The sequence below is a fragment of the Pan troglodytes genome, chromosome 12 (assembly GCF_028858775.2).
Source record: "Pan troglodytes isolate AG18354 chromosome 12, NHGRI_mPanTro3-v2.0_pri, whole genome shotgun sequence".
Classification (NCBI taxonomy): Eukaryota; Metazoa; Chordata; class Mammalia; order Primates; family Hominidae; genus Pan; species Pan troglodytes.
Window position 1 is genome coordinate 98,817,713 of NC_072410.2, and position 12,285 is coordinate 98,829,997.

Genomic DNA, 12,285 nt, shown 5'->3' on the forward strand with positions numbered 1-12,285 from the left:
ATCTCAACACTGTAGGAGACCGAGGCAGGAGGATTGCTTGAGCCTAGGAGTTCAAGACCAGCCTGGGTAACATAGCGAGATCCCGTCTCTCTCTCTCTCTCTTTTTTTTTTGAGACAGAATCTTCACTCTGTCGCCAGGATGGAGTGCAGTGGCACAACCTCGGCTCACTGCAACCTCCGCCTCCCAGGTTCAAGCGATTCTCATGCCTCAGTCTCCCAAGTAGCTGGGATTACAGGCGTGAGACACCAGCGTTCGGCTAATTTTTAAATTTTTAGTAGAGACAGGGTTTCACCATGTTGGCCAGGCTGGTCTCGAACTCCCGACCTCAGGTTATCCGCCCGCCGCAGCCTCCCAAAGTGCTGGGATTACAGGCATGCCATCTTTATTTTTAAAAAAAGAAAAGAAAAGAAAAAGAAAAACATAAAAACTGATGTGAAGATATGATTCTCCTGAGTGGCACTGGAAGATAGGCATGGGGAGAAAAGCCTGGCAAACTGGTCCAGAATGAGCCCCAAGGGTGTTCTTCCTCCATTTCCTCATCCCCACTCTCCCGGATGCTTAGGTCCCAGATGAGGTTGTCTGCATCCCTGAAGGTGTTCTGGCTGTGTTGTTAAAGAAAGATGATTGTCAACTGTACTGTGAAGGTCAGGACCTGGAATTCCTCATAGATCTGAAGAAGCCTAAGGGAAGCACTAAATCCATAGGCTGTGGCCAGAGCAGGCACGCTTAGGGTCGGTGTAGAACAGAGATTTGTAGCTGGGACAGGCCCATGCAGCGGCTTCAGCTGAATGCACAGTATTTTGTGTACCGATAAGAACATTTTCCTGAGAGATTTTATCAGATTTTAAAGAAGGTTAAACAGCCGTGATGATCCTAGGGCTCCTGGACTCCTTAGACAAGAGAACCGACGAGAACTGGGGAAAGAGCTCAAGTGCTTAAGGGAGGGAAAATGTGGCGGGCTTGCGGTCGGTGGTTTTACGGGGACTACAACTCCCAGCGATCCGTGCGGCAGAGCCAGAGCTTACTGGCCAGTGGGACGAACCCTCTGCTAATGTGCATATTCAAAAGCCAATAGACGGGGCCATCTCGGAGCGTGCCTATCCTATCAGAGGACCACCCACCTATCAGAGGACCGATATCACCGCCCACCTATCAGAGGACTGAGGCCGGTGCTTCCGGTGGCTGCCCAGAACTTCTTATCTGCGGCGGCGTGATGTTGGGCGGCCACCGAGAGACTGGTGTTTTTGTGAGGCAGTGAGACCTAAGGTATTTCATCTCCACTGCTGCCGGGCCTGGCGGGTGTGGGGAGGCTGTAGGGGGTCAGGAGGGAAGTGGACCGGCTCTTGGTGGGTAGGGGGCGGGAAGGAGGAGATTCAGGCGTGCAGAGAGGATGAGGAGAATGGGGCGGGCCGCGTGTGAGGGGTCGCGGGATGAGGATCGAGCTAGGGGTGGGTGTAAACGAGGGATTATGACCGTGACTCGTGAATAACACTCCTGGGAATATGTCCCAAGGAAGTCATCCAAAGTCAGGAAATGCTTTAAGCCTTAAGACCTCGGTCCGAGCGTTATTTATAGCGGGTAGCGGGATAAAGTTGGGTACAGCTAGGAGCAGTTCAGTACATTATGTCACTTCACTGAGTGTATGTGAAGTGGCCTCTAAAACTAATTTATAAAACTTTTAAATAACATAGGGAAATGCTAATATATAATGTTAGATGAAAACCGTGACACAAAGTTGCACAGTATAACTGAAAAAGTTTGACAGCCAAACTATGCATAGAAGAGTCTAGAGGGATTAGTCGTAATTTTCTTTGGATGAATGTTTTTTCGTTAACTCTTCTTAATTTTTTTCTTGTGTATGATTTTTGTTTCCAAATAAGTGTAAAGAACTTGAAATCATTTTATAGTGGAAATACAATAAACTTGGAAAACAAGTTGGGGGAGGGATGTACTTTTGTTTAAACCTGCTGGAAATGCCAGTTCACCTGAATCCCTTGATTCTCGTCATGAGTTGTCTTTAAAGAAGATGAAAAACAGAATTAAATGGTTATATACTGAGCACCGGCTCTTAGTTTTCTGACCACCTCTCCGGAGACCTGAACTAATACAGTGGTCTTTTCCCTCCTAAAACACCCAGGGTTCTTGATTTCATGTTCTCCAAAAAACTTATACTCTGGAGATTGTGAAACAATAGGTATACAATTAGTTTCAGGCAAAATCAGTAGCGTTGGGGAATGCCTGAAGAGCATTTAAACCTTGGTCCTCCTGGCCCTCTGATCTTATACAGTGAGGTTCTCCACTGCCTTGACTTTAATGATTAACCATATGTCAGTGATTTCCAAATCCTTACCTCTGACTGCCTAAGGTACATTGGTACCATGTAGACATCTTACATGAAGCACATGTTAATTTCAATTTGTCACATACTACACACGTTCCTCCCCTACTGCCCCTGCCCCCACCTCCCCAACAGGGTCTCACTCTGTCACCCAGGCTGGAATGCAGTGGTGTGATCATAGCTTACTGTAACCTTGAACTCCTGAGCTCAAATCCTCTCAGCCTCCATAGTAACTAGGACTGCAGGTGTGTGACGCTGCACCCAGCTAATTTTTATTTTTATTTTTATTATTTTTTCTTTTCCTTTTTTATGGAACACTTCACAAATTTGCAAGTCATCCCTGTGCAGGGGCCATGCTACGCTCTGTATCATTTCAGTCTTAGTATATGTGCTGCCAAAGTGAGCACCCACCTCATTTTAAAAATTTTTTCTGTAGAATTGGGGTCTCCCTGTGTTGCCTAGGCTGGTCTTGAAATACTGGCATCAAGTGATCCTCCCACCTCAGCCTCCCAAAGTGCTGGGATTACAGGTGTTAGCCACTGTGCCTGCCCTTCCTTTCCTTTCTTCCTTCCCTCCCTCTCCCCCTTCCTTCCTTCCTTCCTCTCTCTCTCTCTTTTTTTTTTTTTTTTGAGATGGAGTCTTGCTCTGTCACCCAGGCTGGAGTGCAGTGGCGCAAACTCGGCTTACTGCAACCTCCACCAGCCGGGTTCAAGTGATTCTCCTGCTGCAGCCTCCCAAGTAGCTGGAACTACAGGCACACACCACCACGCCCAGCTAATATTGTATTTTTAGTAGAAACAGGGTTTCACCATGTTGGCCAGGCTGGTCTCGAACTCCTGACCTCAGGTGATCCACCTGCCTCAGCCTCCCAAAGTGCTGGGATTACAGGCATGAGGCACCACACCCAGCCTGCCCTGCCTTCCTTGCCTTTGAAACATGCTCTGGTTAATGGTTCAGCAGTTTCTCAAGCTAAAAATCTGGGTGTTATCCTTAATTCTTTTTTCCTCCTCACTACTTATATCCTATCGATATCACTGTCTATTCCATCTGCCTTAGAAGCATCTCTTGAATATGGCCTTCTTTCTCTACTGAAATAGTTGCAGACTTGCTTCACTTTCACTTTGTGGCATTCAAATTACTTGTCAACTTTCTTCCTTCTCAGGTCCATTCTGCATATTGTTACTTGAATATATGCTGTTTCCCCCAAGATTCCAAATTCCTCAGCATGCCCTTTATGATCAGAGAATAAACTTAGAAAGATATATCAATATCTGATAATATAAGGTTTTAAATGCTTTGTTAAGACATTTTGAGGCTTTTTTATATACTGTAGATGTGGGGATTCATCAAGGGTGTTTATGCAGAAGAGCAAAATGATCACCGCTGTGCTTTTTTTTTTTTTTTTTTTTAAAGATAATTCTACCCAACAACACATAGTATGCAGGCTCATTTGGAAAGTAGAGACTGGTATCAAGGGGACCTCTCCTTGTTTTACCCTAATAAAAAGGGAGAAGTCAGAACCTGGGCTAACACAGGAGTAGAAAGGAATGGAGCAGATTTTTGTAATTATCACTGCGTTTTTGAGAAAAATGTGCCGCATTTCTTCTTGTTACCAAAGATGACAATATTAAAATTCATTCTTCTAAAAACCTCAGTAAACTGGCCCGTGCAGTGGCTCACGCCTGTAATCCTAGCACTTTGGGAGGCCAAGGCAGGAGGATCACTTGAGGTCAGGAGTTCAAGACCAGCCTGGCCAACATGGTGAAACCCGGTCTCTACTAAAAATATAAAAATTAGCTGGGCATGGTGGTGGGCCCCTATCCCAGTTCCTTGGGAGGCTGAGGCACAAGAATCACTTGAACCCAGGAAGCAGAGGTTGCAGTGAGCCCAGATCATGCCACTGCACTCCAGCCTGGGTGACAGAGCAAGACTCCGTGCCCCCACCCCCCCAAAAAAAAAAACCTCAGTAAACTTATTCTCATGTTTGTTTTTCTCTTATTCCCAAATCCTTGTCTTGTGCTACCCTGGCCACACACACCCTCATTGACATTAGACAGAATTTGGTATCCTAAAATATATAAATCGACTTGGATGTAATTGGCCCATTAGGAATTTTCTCTGCCCATGAAAGTGTATCATGGCATTATTTATCAATAAAATTCTTTTTAAAGTACATAAGTAGATATTAGGGAGAAAACATTATTATCTTTCATAAGACCAGTGGGATAGAGATCACAGTTTTCTTCATTAGTAATGACTGGACTTTTTTCTCCATTTAGCAAGCCGCTGCAGAACCACTTAATCTGACATCATATATAAAAGCATAATAGACCTTTTTTTTTTTAAGTGAAAGATCCTAAGAGCAAGGACAAAGCTAGCAAGGAGATATGCAAAATAATTTACAGATAAGCGAATCACCAGGTTGGTAGAGAATACATTTCATTGGATTTAGAGTCTGAAGACAACTTCTCAAGTTCTGCCTTTGACACTTACTCAGTAAAACAAGGCTGAAAAATGTCATTTAGATTCAGTGACAGGGAAGCACTGGTGGCCTGGTGAGAGATGTTTTGGAGAAGAAATTGGAATGGAATTCATTTTAAGTATATTAAGAAGAGAGTGAGTGGTGAAAAATATGAGTACTGCCAGTTTACACAACTATTTGATAACTAATAAGGTTAAACATCACTTTATATATGTTTGTAGATTGTTGGGGGGTTTTTTGTTTTGTTTTGTTTTGTTTTAAGTAGAGACAGTATCTTGCTGTGTTGTCCAGGCTGATCTCTGGTCTCGAACTCCAGGGCTCAAGTGATCCTTCTGCCTTGGCCTCCTAAATTGTTGGGATTACAGGCATGAGCCACTGTGCCTGGCCAACAGTCATTTTGTTTATTTATTTTTTTTTTGAGACCGAGTCTCACTCTGTTGTCCAGGCTACAGTGCAGTGGTGCCATCTTGGCTTACCGTAACATCTGCCTCCCAGGTTCAAGCAATTCTCGTGTCTCAGCCTCCCAAGTAGCTGGGATTACAGGAGTGTGCCATCACTCCTGGCTAATTTTTTTGTATTTTTAGTAGAGACGAGGTTTTGCCATGTTGGCCAGGCTGATCTTGAAATCCTGACCTCAGGTGATCCACCCGCCTTGGCCTCCCAAAGTGCTCGGATTAAAGGCATGAGCCACCTGGCCCAGTAATTTTTTTTTTTTTTTGAGACGGAGTTTCACTCTTTTTGCCCAGGCTGGAGTGCAATGGCATGATCTCAGCTCACTGCAACCTCCGCCTCCTGGGTTCAAGTGATTCTCCTGCCTCAGCCTCCTGAGTAGCTGGAATTACAGGCATGTGCCACCACGCCCAGCTAATTTTGTATTTTTAGTAGAGACGGGGTTTCTCCACGTTGGTCAGGCTGGTCTTGAGCTCCTGACCTCATGTGATCTGCCCTCCTCGGGCTCCCAAAGTGCTGGGATTACAGGCGTGAGCTGCCACACCCAGCCTTTATACTAAAATTAGTCTTTCTCAGTCTGTGTTTATTATTGCAACATTTTATTCTTATATCCATTATTATATATTTATGTATCCACTGATTGATAGTATTTCAAAATATAATTTTCCTGAGGCAGTTTTTCATTTTACATTAAATAGTATTTTTTATGTTTATATTTCAAAGTGAGTATTCAGGTATTACAGCTTATCCAAATAATGTCCTTATTCTCCCTACTGACTATATGTATCTTTTTTTTTTTTTTTTTGAGACAGAGTTTCACTTTTGTTGCCTAGGCTGGAGTGCAATGGCGCCATCTGAGCTCACTGCAACCTCCGCCTCCCCTCCCAGGTTCAAGCAATTGTCCAGCCTCAGCCTCCTGAGTAGCTGGGATTACAGGCACCTGCCACCGAGCCCGGCTAATTTTTGTATTTTGAGTAGAGATGGGGTTTCACCATGTTGGCCAGGCTGGTCTCGAACTCCTGACCTCAGGTAATCTGCCTGCTTGGGCCTCCCAAAGTGCTGGGATTACACTTTGGGTGTAATGGGTGTAAGTGCTGGGTGGCTCATGCCTATGAGCCACCATGCCTGGCTACCCCATTTTTTGTTTAAAAGAAAAGCCATAACATGTAAAATCCTATATATCTTTGTGTCTTTCTTTAACATTTTCAGAGGCTACACACCAAATTGTTAATGATGCTTTTATCAAGGCTTTGAAATGTTGGAAAGGAGGAGGAGCTAAAGGGGCTGGCACTGAGTAGGAGGGAACAGTTTTTTTTTTTTTTTGGAGATAGAGATTTGCTCCTGTCGCCCAGGCTGAAGTGCAATGGTGCAATTTTGGCTCACTGTAATCTCTACCTCCCGGGTTCAAGTGATTCTCCTGCCTCAGCCTCCTGAGTAGCTGGGATTACAGGCATGCGCCACCATGCCCGGCTAATTTTTGTATTATTATTAGAAACAGGGTTACACCATGTTGGCCAGGCTGGTCTCAAACTCCTGACCTCAGGTGATCCACCCGCCTCAGCCTCCCAAAGTGCTGGGATTACAAGCATGAGCCACCGTGCCCAGCCTAAGCATGTACTTGTTTTTTGTTGTTGTTGTTTCTTTTTTGAGGTGGAGTTTCGCTGTTGTTACCCAGGCTGGAGTGCAATGGCACGATCTCAGCTCACTGCAGCCTCTGCCTCCCCAGTTCAAACGATTCTCCTGCCTCAGCCTTCTAAGTAGCTGGGAGTATAGGCATGCACCACCACACTTGGCTAATTTTGTATTTTTAGTAGAGATGGGGTTTCTGCATGTTGGTCAGGCTGGGATCGAACTCCCAACCTCAGGTGATCCTCCCGTCTCAGCCTCCCAAAGTGCTGGGATTATAGGCGTGAGTCACCACGCCCAGCCCTAAGCATATGCTTCTTTAGTGATTCAAATGCCTGGGGGAAAAATATTCAGGGTGAAAAAATGAAGATAATACTTGCCTAACCTACTTTACATTATTTTAAAAGATTATTGTAAGATAAAATGCAATAGGGAATGTGAAAATGTTCTGAAAATTATTAAGTGCTGTTGAATAAGATGAAGTAGAAGTAGAAATAGAAACAGTGATTTTTGAGTGTCATTTCAATAGAGGGATAAAAGCCACTTTGGAAGGATTTGAAATAAGTGCTAATAAAGTCAGAGATGTGCATATCAGTTATTCATTGATTTGGCAGTGAAAGGACGAATAGAAATTAGATGATGGAGGAGACTTTTCTTAAATTTTTAATTGGAAAATTTTCTAACTTAGAAGTTGAAAGTACCATAAATACTAACATAGCCTCAATCTAGACTCTACAATTATTAACATTTTGCTACATTTGTTTTCTTTCTGTGTGTCTATAGAAAATTTGGGTTTTTTTTTTTGTCAAACCATTTGAAAGCACATTGTAGGCATCATGACATTTTACCCCAAGTGCTTCAACATGCTTATTTAAATAATAAGGACCTTGTCCTGCATAACCACAATACCATGTTCACACTTAAGAAAATTAATAACTCTGGCCGGGCACGGGAGCTCATGCCTATAATCCCAGCACTTTGGGAGGCTGAGGTGGGTGGATTGCCTGAGGTCAGGAGTTTGAGACCAGCCTGGCCAACATAGTGAAACCCCGTCTCTACTAAAAATAAAAAAAAAATTAGCTGAGCCTGGTGGCAGGCACCTGTAATCCCAGCTACTCTGGAGGCTGAGGCAGGAGAATCGCTTGAACCCAGGAGGCAGAGGTTGAAGTGCGCCGAGATTGTGCCATTGTACTTCAGCCTGAGCAACAAGAGCGAGACTCCATCTCAAAAAAAAAAAGAAGAAAAATAATAACTCTACAATATTTTCTGATATCCATTCCATACTCAGATTTCCCCAGTTCTAAAAATCTTCATTAGGTAGAAGATTTTATTTCTTCAAGATCCAAAGTATATACATTGCATTTGCCTGATAGCTCAGTAGTCTCTTAATTTATAATACTCCCCCTGTCCTTTTGTCTCTCCACATTATTAACCTGGGAAGGGGCTAAGCCGTTGTCTTACAAAATGTCCTACATTCTAGATTTGTCTAGATTTCTCATGGTGTAACTTTCCTTCTTAATCATTTCAGGTAACCTTTATCAAAAGGATGGAGTTGGGAAAAGGAAAACTACTCAGGACTGGACTGAATGCGTTGCATCAAGCAGTGCATCCGATCCATGGCCTTGCCTGGACCGATGGGAATCAAGTTGTCCTAACTGATTTGCGGCTTCACAGTGGAGAGGTCAAGTTTGGGGACTCCAAAGTCATTGGACAATTTGAATGTGTCTGTGGGTTGTCCTGGGCCCCACCTGTTGCAGATGATACACCTGTTCTACTCGCTGTCCAGCATGAGAAGCATGTCACTGTGTGGCAGCTGTGTCCCAGCCCTATGGAGTCAAGCAAATGGCTGACGTCTCAGACTTGTGAGATTAGAGGATCACTACCTATCCTTCCCCAGGGCTGTGTGTGGCACCCAAAATGTGCTATTCTGACTGTGTTGACTGCTCAGGATGTCTCCATTTTCCCTAATGTTCACTCTGATGATTCCCAGGTAAAGGCAGACATCAACACCCAGGGCCGCATTCACTGTGCATGTTGGACCCAGGATGGCCTGAGGCTGGTGGTGGCAGTAGGCAGCAGCCTGCATTCTTATATTTGGGACAGTGCTCAGAAGACTCTTCACAGGTGCTCCTCCTGCCTGGTGTTTGATGTGGACAGCCACGTCTGCTCCATCACAGCAACTGTGGACTCACAGGTTGCTATAGCTACTGAGCTTCCATTGGATAGGATCTGTGGCTTAAATGCATCTGAAACCTTTAATATCCCACCTAACAGTAAAGACATGACTCCGTATGCTTTACCAGTTATTGGTGAAGTACCCTCTATGGATAAAGAGGCAACTGATTCTGAAACAAATTCTGAAGTATCAGTTTCTTCTTCCTATTTAGAACCTCTGGATCTAACTCACATACATTTCAATCAACATAAGTCTGAGGGTAATTCTCTTATTTGTCTAAGAAAAAAGGACTACTTGACAGGAACTGGCCAAGATTCTTCACATTTGGTCCTTGTGACCTTTAAGAAGGCAGTTACCATGACAAGAAAAGTCACTATTCCAGGCATTCTGGTTCCTGATCTGATAGCATTTAATCCTAAAGCCCACATAGTGGCAGTGGCTTCCAACACTTGTAATATAATTTTGATCTACTCTGTCATTCCATCTTCAGTCCCAAACATCCAGCAAATTCGATTAGAGAACACTGAAAGACCAAAAGGGATATGTTTCTTGACAGACCAACTATTACTAATTTTGGTAGGAAAAAAAAAACTCACTGATACAACATTTCTTCCTTCTTCAAAGTCTGATCAGTATGCCATTAGCTTGATTGTTAGAGAAATAATGTTGGAAGAAGAACCTTCAATAACATCAGGTGAAAGCCAGACTACCTACTCTACTTTCAGTGCTCCGTTAAATAAAGCAAATAGAAAAAAGTTAATTGAAAGTCTTTCCCCAGATTTTTGTCACCAAAACAAAGGGCTATTGCTGACAGTTAATACCAGTAGTCAGAATGGAAGGCCTGCAAGAACACTTATTAAAGAAATCCGGAGTCCTCTGTCTAGTATCTGTGATGGCTCCATAGCCCTAGATGCTGAGCCTGTTACCCAGCCAGCATCGCTGCCCAGACACAGCAGCACACCAGACCACACCAGCACACTGGAGCCTCCTCGTTTGCCTCAAAGAAAGAACTTACAAAGTGAAAAGGAAACTTATCAGCTGTCTAAGGAAGTGGAAATTTTATCTAGGAACCTGGTTGAAATGCAACGGTGTCTTTCTGAACTTACAAACCGTCTGCATAATGGGAAGAAATCCTCTTCAGTGTATCCACTCTCTCAAGATCTTCCTTATGTTCACATCATTTACCAGGTAAATTCTCCTTTGAGGAACTACCACTATACATAAAAGCTCCTGCAGCCGGTGAGTACTGCAAGAAACGTATTGATGAGGAAGATGGTGCTCTAACTGAGCTTCACTAAGCTGGGCATGTTATGTTACAGGCAAGTTGGTACACCTTTGCAGGTTGGTTGGTTTTTAGCCTGCCAACCAGATAGGCGCACATATCAGTCTGCATCATGATTTTATCAGGTGCATGGCGTGGAAAAATAAATGTCTGCACTAATTCGGGCAATTTATATTTAGAAAAAAAATTAATCATGTTATTTCATTGTGACAACCTTTTCCTTATATAATAGAGATACTCCTCCAGTTATAAAAAAGGTTATGTTGCTGGGCTCCATGGCTCACGCCTGTAATCCTAGCACTTTGGGAGGCCGAGGCAAGTGGATCACCTGAGGTCAGGAGTTCGAGACCAGCCTGGCCAATGTGGTGAAACCCTGTCTCTAACAAAAATATAAAAATTAGCTGGGCATGGTGATGGGCGCCTGTAATCCCAGCTACTTGGGAAGGCAGGAGTATCACTTGAGCCCGGGAGGCACAGGTTTCAGTGAGCCGAGACTGTGCCACTGCACTCCAGCCTGGGCAACAGGGCGAGACTCCGTCTCAAAGAAAAAGGAAAAGGTTATGTTCATTTAAAATGTTTTGATGCATTTCTTTATGCATGCATGTCCAAACATTATGTAAGTGGGATCATATTATACATGTTTTTATCATGGACACTTTCCTCCTATATAAAATATGGCCTTGCCCCATCTTCCCCTTAATCCGCTGTAACCAGCAGCTTAACATGGATCCTTTCGTGACTTTCTCCATGCTCACATGATCTAACACAGGTCTTTGTGTACATAGATATATAGGTATGTGGGAGTGGTTTGTCATTGTTTTTACAAAAATGGGGTGACATGGTGCACTCTTTACTTCATACTGAGAGTATGCTCTTTATTTAGCCATTCCCTTGTTGATTGACATTCACTTTGTTTTTAGTTTTTAGCTACTCCAAATGATGCTGCAGTAGTACTCTTATATGTATCCATTCATATTAGTACCTTTATTTCTGTTGGATTGGTTCCCAGAAGTAGAAATGCAAATTTGAAGAGTATATGTGTTTCTACTTTTAATTGAGTTACCAGATTGCCTCTCAAAGATTTTTACTTAACAATGCATCATCACACGCCCGCCAGCTATGTATAAGGCTGTCCTTTTCCTCATATGTCACCAATCTGATCAGTGATCCTCCTGCTTCAGCCTCCTGAGCAGCTGAGACTACAAGCACATGCCACCACACTTGGCTAATTTTTTTTTTTTTTTTTTTTTTTTTTTTTTTTTTTTTTTTTTTTAGCAGAGACAGGATCTTGCTATGTTGCCTAGGCTGATCATGACCTCCTGGGCTCAAGTGATAGTCTTGCCTCAGCCTCCCAAAGTGCTGGGATTACAGGTGTGTGCCACTGCATGTGGCCCCAACCCTACATTTTTTTAAAGAGGATTTTTGCCACATTAACTACATGGAGTTTTCAGTAATAGAGTTTTAATTTTTTTTTTAAGTCACAGCTTTGCTGTGAGGAGCATTTTATTTTATTTATTTATTTATTTATTTATTTATTTTTGAGACGGAGTCTCTGTCACCAGGCTGGAGTGCAGTGGCGCGATCTCAGCCCGCTGCAACCTCCAACTCCCGGGTTCTAGCAATTCTCCTGCCTCAGCCTCCCAAGTAGCTGGGATTACAGGCACGTGCCACCACACCTGGCTAATTTTTGTATTCTTAGTAGAGGCGGGGTTTCACCATGTTGGCCAGGATGAGCTCAATCTCCTGACCTTGTGATCTGCCTGCCTTGGCCTCCCAGAGTGCTGAGATTACACGTGTAAGCCACTGCGCCCGGCCTAATTTTTTTTTAATTAAAAAAATTTTTTTTTACTTTTTTTTTTTTTTAACTATAGAGACAAGGTCTTGCTATGTTGCCCGGGCTTGTTTGGAAGTCCTGGGCTCAAGCAGTCCT

General features: G+C 43.5%; 1 protein-coding gene and 1 non-coding gene across 5 annotated transcripts in view; one reads left to right on the forward strand and one right to left on the reverse strand.

Annotated features, from left to right (window-relative positions):
* Nucleotides 1-1,148: 1,148 nt before the first annotated feature.
* Nucleotides 1,149-12,285, forward strand: part of WDCP (WD repeat and coiled coil containing) — a 33,808-nt gene continuing 22,671 nt past the window's right edge. For 3 of the 4 annotated variants that reach the window (XR_001715583.4, XM_016948042.4, XM_001143574.7), the window contains exons 1-2: nt 1,149-1,267; nt 8,426-10,261. Coding sequence is in view for 2 of the 4 variants with exons in the window: in XM_016948042.4 (XP_016803531.1) it covers nt 8,444-10,261 (1,818 nt within the window). In the remaining 2 variants the exon portion in view is untranslated. Of the gene's footprint in view, nt 1,268-8,425; nt 10,313-12,285 lie in introns of all 4 variants that reach the window. The other variant, XR_010149607.1, reaches the window with a different exon arrangement.
* On the reverse strand, nt 2,643-2,746 carry LOC112208223 (U6 spliceosomal RNA). The gene has a single exon (XR_002942646.1). It is a non-coding gene; the product is annotated as a U6 spliceosomal RNA (small nuclear RNA).